A 6,194-nucleotide genomic window follows, 5' to 3' on the forward strand; every position below is an offset into this window, starting at 1 on the left:
GCAGGAGGATCTGGTCATTCTGGCACAGTTCCATGAACCCTGAGATTCTCTTGGCAAACTCCACCACATACTGGATTGCATGTGTGATCTGGATGGCACACTGTTGCCACAACACGTCCTGGGGCTAAAGTCAAACACATCCAGGTTACACTAAAATTATGTCTACAGCAGATTTCAATTGGTGAACTGAGTTGGAGGGATTTTTTAATGACTTCTTGTTATTTCAGAATGTTCAGGTTGATGTGAAGTCTTACCTTACTCTGGTACATCTTGACCTCATCATAGGAGTGCGTTTGCCAGACAAGCTGCTGCAGCTCCTCCGCCGTGAACTGACAAGTCTCCAAGTGAGACTTAATGATGTTCTGAGCGATTCGGTCTGAAAGGGACGACAAAAGAGACAAAGGTCATTAGATCACATCTGCCGTCACTATTTGTTCTGCATAAGAGACCAAACTCTCTAGTTCCCTGCCTATAATGTGATCATAATGCAAAGCATCAGCAGATACAGTATCGGCTGTGAGCTTCATGGGTTTCACATATTTTTGTCTCTTTTTTTTAAGTAGAAACATTCATTAATTTGTTTCATTAGGGTATTACTTATTATCACTTATTTGATTTCTTACTTGATTTCTTTTTGCAGTGTAAGAGTCATGCCCTTTCACTATACAGAGCAACCACGGTTAACAAAGTCCTCGACTTACAGCATTTCGTGGTTATATCGCCTTCCATATATTTATTAAGAAAGTCTCGTTCCACCATTAGTTTGCTCAGGAACTTGTTGGCGAGTGAAGATATGCAGAAGACACCTCTGTTTACATTTCTTTCATTCTTGTTTTTTTTTTGTTTGTTTTGTTTTTGCCCTTCATTATGGCTCCTAGGTGTAAGTCAGACTCTTCTCATGTTCTATGTTCTAGATTATGATGTCATCACTGTGTTAGCGTAAGTGACTGATACAGGTACTGATGTACAGTATGACAGAGAAAATTTAATTTACATTGCATCATAAGAACAGAGCTCTGACGTAAGTGGACAACTCATCTGTACAGGTTTTCACATTATAAGCAAAAGGTAAATACATTTATGATGAACATCAAACAAATTTACCCAGCTCTCCCATGCTAACGCCGCTGCCTCCCAGCTGACTGTCCTGGTAACCTCCGTAGCTAAAGAGGTTTGGAACTGGCGTCAGGTCGTACACTGGCTCTTGTTTAATGTGCTTCATGCCTGACATGTCCAGACCCGATTGGTCCGGAGATGCCTGAGTAGAGTCCATCCCATAGTAACCCCCTGGCACTCCTCCTCCATTGATGTGGCCACCTTTGGGCAGCTCGATGACATGTCCATTGGCGTAGGTACCACCGATCTCATGGTTTAGTGTTGAAAGTCCGTTGGTCAAACTGGAAGAGTAAACTCGAGCCAGAGCTTCGGCATCGCTAGTCTGCTGCTGTCGCTGCTCCTGCAGTCGGGCCTGATGTTTCTGGACCTCAGCGTACAAACTGTCCCGCTGCTTCTTTGACATACGACCAAACTTCACCGCTGTGTGGACAAAGACAACAGAAGATTTAGATTTTAACTCTTATCTCAATTACAAACAGAACAAAGAACGACTATGTGTACATTTCCACTACAAGATCAGAAACTAGTTCCAGAAACTAATATCTTTGTTATTTCTTTCACCACAATAGAAACACAGCTCACATCTGCTGACGTGAAACTCTCAGTTTACTGGAAGTGGTTTCTGTTAACAGAAGATTCTAGTAATGAGTTAAATAAGGGTGCATAAAGAAAATAACTCACGTGGATTGTCAAATATTTTATATGTATTTATTAGGGATGTGATGGTCAAGATCAGTATGGGTCTGATAATGATTTAACCTTCAGGATCAGACATCTAAAATAACTACAGCCACAACTGATCCAAACCTAAGCCTAAATTCTCCACCTCAGCTACAGTAGCCCACGGCACATTAGAGGAAAAGATGGTATTGTTTTGATATTAGTCTCAGCAGATAATCCAATCTGAAGTATCAGTATTGGACATAAAAAAGCTGTATCAACCCTCCCTAGTATTTATGTACTATTTTGGTGACCAAGGTGATAGAGTTGACCAGTGGAACACACACCGTCTCTGGACATTCCTAAAGCCAGACATTTCTGCAGACGACAGTGTTGGCAGCGGTTCCTGTTGGTTCTGTCGATGAGACAGTTTCTCTGCCGAGGACAGGAGTAGGACGCGTTGTTCTGTTGACTCCGTCTGAAGAATCCCTGCTCATGAAAACAAGACTTGGAGTTAGATTTAAAATAAACAAACCCTGCAGTTTGGAGTTGAAGTTTTGCCCTCACCTTACAGCCCTCACACGTGATCACTCCATAGTGAATTCCTGAGGATTTGTCTCCACAGATTTTACAAGGTATTACTTCTATTTGAGCTGTAGGGACAAAAAAGGATGGAAGTTAAAAAAAAAAGCTTCAGTTTTGGACAGACCACAAGGAAAGAAAAGGTTAGGGTTAATCCTGGACAGAGTGCAGCTCTCTGCTTCTACAGAGGCAGAGAGCAGGCTCTGCTGGGCGTCTGATTTAATTGGAGGTTAAAAAAAAAAAGGCATAGTTCAGAAGGTCACGTTGACACCTGAATAATTACACATTGGTAGATCTCAAACACACACATAGTTGTTAGGTTTTTTTAAGGATCGCCCCCTGCAGGTTAACAAGTTTGCAAAAAGCGTTGCATCACTGAAGAGGACACACTCAAAAACACAATCAGAAAAACAGACCAGGAACACATGTGAATCAATTCAGTGTCGTTGTATAACTAACTCCACATGGCAGTTATTGTCAGTTTTATGAAACATTTTCCAACAATCTAACAGCAAACTTATTGTGAATAATTTCAAGTAATTAATTAATTAATATACTTTTTTCTTTATTGAGTCTGTATATACCAAACACACTCAGTTAAATGCTAATGGTGAGAATTACCTCTTCTACATATATTTATATAATAGATAGATAATAGCAATAGATATTTAAGCTCAATAAAAATAATTTATCCATTTTACATTTCACTAAAACAATAAAGTAATGTATATAAATACTAAAATATATATACAAAATATCATATATTTAATATATATGTTAAATCACACTGGAAGAAAAAAATAATAACCAGAAGATAATTATAAAAACAAAGAAACCACCACAGGTTTACTTACTGTGCATAGGCAGTTCCATCTACAGGTTAAACAGCTTTGAATTCTTTATTTTAATTTACATCTAGTGAAACCTCCACATTGTCGTTCTTGATGTGGCTGTGAGAACTTCTCTGTTCTCACAGCCACGTCTGCTGAGACGGCACAGTCCCTATAAGGAGATTACATCAGATTACCTAATCCTAAATTATGAATCCCAGAGCTGCTTCTCTCTTTGCTCAGATGTAAAAGCAAAAACAGTCGTTCGCCTGAATTTGACCAGTCATCAGTTTTTTCTGACTGCTGCAGTCAACACTTAGCAAAGATTAAAAACCTGACTGTTCACTGTTCTCAGATCAGGTGTTAATCTTGTCCTTCGGCTGACTGCTGAGCCTGACCTCTGATCCTGACCCTTGGAGAACTCCCAAATCATCACTCTAAAAAACACAATTTAACCATTGTGATCTCTCCCCGGTTTGGTCACATAAAGATGTGTTGAATCTGTCAATGTCAGAGCTAAGACACACACACCTCACAAGAGAAAAAAAACAAATCCCCAAAAACCACAGCTAACATACACATGTAAATATCATGTTCCGTGTCTTAGCCAATCAGAAGGAAATTCAGCTGAGAGGGATTTTCATCAGGAGTTTTAAATTAAAACTTAGCCCTAAGAGAACCAGAGATCAAACCCATGACCTCTTCAACCCACGAGGCACAGCCTGATGACTCTGATGTTTCTGAGGTCACATGACTCACTGAAGTTCTGACCCATTTATAACAAACACCTGAAAACTTATTATAAACTGGGGGGTCTCTCTCTGTGTGTCTCTCTCTGTCTCTCTCTCTCTATCTATCTCTCTCTCTCTCTGTGTGTGTGTCTCTATAAAAAAAAATTATCTTTCCTCCACCAGAAAAAAAGTATTTTAACAGATGTTGATTTACTGCTGCCTCGTGTGGTCAGGAAACAAAATTCCTGAAGGATTTTAAACAACAACAAATAGTACATTCTATGGTGAACTCTATGGTGAATGAAGTGGTGGATCAAGAGTGTCAAAAGCCTAAACTGCAGATTTTTTTTAAGAGCTTTAATTATTTATTTCTTTTGAACAACATTTTATTAATTGAGTCTCTAAACCATATTACTTATACAACCTATGGTAATGAAGAGGGAGGGGACGGGTTAGTCGTTAGCCTGCAGGCGTCACGCCGAGGTCCTTATGTAAGAGCTGGACTGCAGTGCTGGCGATTCCTCGGCTCAAAGGAGGATCAGATCTAAACAATCTTCTCACTCACTTCAAGACTCTACTCTGAAGTCCAAGTGTGACCTGATGAGACTAAAATGTACAGTATTTTTATATTTTACTGAAGTGAGTTAAAATCTAGGTCTGCTGACTAACACACAGCCCTAGTTTATATATATTTATGTTAAAGGGCCACCAGGTGAGGCTACATGTTTGTCGTGACACAACGCATCGTCTATTTCAACATAACATATTTTAACATGATGTTAACTGATAAGAGAGCGACAAAATAAATTTCAGTTCTCCCATATTGCACACCACACTTGCATATACGTGGCCCAAAGGCTGGTGGTGCGTGAGTATGTGCACGTCCGTCATGAGAATAGGTTTTAATGAAGTTTGAATCTCCTGTGAATTTCCAGAATAGATTTCTAATTATCTGAGACACACAGTAGGAAAAAAGAAAAGCTCAACTACTGAAACAGAAAGAATGTTAACAATGCGAAACAACATTCAAGCCGAGTTACGCAATATGAATTTACAGCAGTGTTTGCAAATGATGTCAGAAAATGGCCAACAGGTGGAGCTGTAAATTTTTAATTCTTAAAACAAACCTGAAAACTGTCCCCCCATTTTTTTACCTTCCTTAGTCAGATTTAAGTGAAAAAAAATCCTTCTTTATCAGAAGTGTGGAAAACTTTATTAAAACCTCACTGAAGTACATTGCTGTATTTGTACAAGTTTTTATTCTTAAACTAAACTGATAACGATATTACTGAAAAACAAAAATATCTTATTTAAATTCTCTATTCTCAATGAACTACTGCATCAGTGTGCAGCGAGTGGAAGATTTATAATGACACACAGCGTCTGTCAAACCCCCCCCCCACCCCTCCACCACCTCTCCCCCCCTCACCCGGTCCTCACCCTTGGACTCATCTCCTCAAACTAACCATCCTCCACATCCCCCTACTGCCAAACATGTCTTTGTTCACTGTGTCAGATACATTTATACACACACACACACACACACACAATATTGTCTGTCTTTTGGTGCAGCTGCATAGGATTGTGGGTAAACGGGATCAGCTGCTCTTTTCTCACACAATGTTTTACTGAGAGAGGATTGGTCGACGGCGACAGAGAACAGAAGGGGCCAATGGTTGTCTTCAAGTTCACTGACCACGTGTGCACACCTGACCACATACAGATGTGCATGAGCCTGTACTACTGTACAATACTATATACACCCAAACACAACATCCAGTCGTATTAAATCTTCACAGTAGGCGTACTACTGTGAGTACAGTAGATAATTACGGAAATATTTCAAACTACAACAAGAAACATTTGTTTCAGTGATAACTGATGGTCAGGTGTAAAATACACACATAAATACATACACATACTGCCACAGAAGAAGATCATCATCTCACTCTGATTCCACCCTTTGTTAAAATAGATGGAATTCCAAAAATATGGAGAAAATCTGGTCATATTCCTCATTGTTAGCGTCACTGAAGTCACCTCTGTTTTTATTCGCACATAAAGATGTTGGTTTAGTTTGACTACATTTATATCACTCACACACACACACACACACGTGCTTTAACCTTACTGAATTACAAGGACAAAAATCACTTTTTATTTAATTTTTGATGATTTTTAAATTATTTTAGTGACATTACGATTTATTAGTTGTTCTTGTTGTTCTCTGGTTTTTTTATAGAAGCTCGTGTTTCTGTGTGTGAGGGGTTCACTG

General features: G+C 39.2%; 1 protein-coding gene across 1 annotated transcript in view; it reads right to left on the reverse strand.

Moving 5' to 3' along the window:
* The window catches only part of LOC103397408 (nuclear receptor ROR-beta-like), a gene marked incomplete at its 5' end in the record, with an annotated part of 6,350 nt that extends 3,908 nt beyond the window's left edge, over positions 1–2,442 (reverse strand). The window contains 5 exons of the mRNA XM_025053402.1: positions 1–124; positions 255–376; positions 1,105–1,536; positions 2,124–2,265; positions 2,344–2,442. Coding sequence (XP_024909170.1) covers positions 1–124; positions 255–376; positions 1,105–1,536; positions 2,124–2,265; positions 2,344–2,442 — 919 coding nt within the window. The remainder of the gene's footprint in view (positions 125–254; positions 377–1,104; positions 1,537–2,123; positions 2,266–2,343) is intronic.
* Between the last annotated feature and the right edge of the window lie 3,752 nt (positions 2,443–6,194).

The sequence above is a fragment of the Cynoglossus semilaevis genome, chromosome Z (assembly GCF_000523025.1).
Source record: "Cynoglossus semilaevis isolate Cse_v1.0 chromosome Z, Cse_v1.0, whole genome shotgun sequence".
Taxonomy (NCBI): domain Eukaryota; kingdom Metazoa; phylum Chordata; class Actinopteri; order Pleuronectiformes; family Cynoglossidae; genus Cynoglossus; species Cynoglossus semilaevis.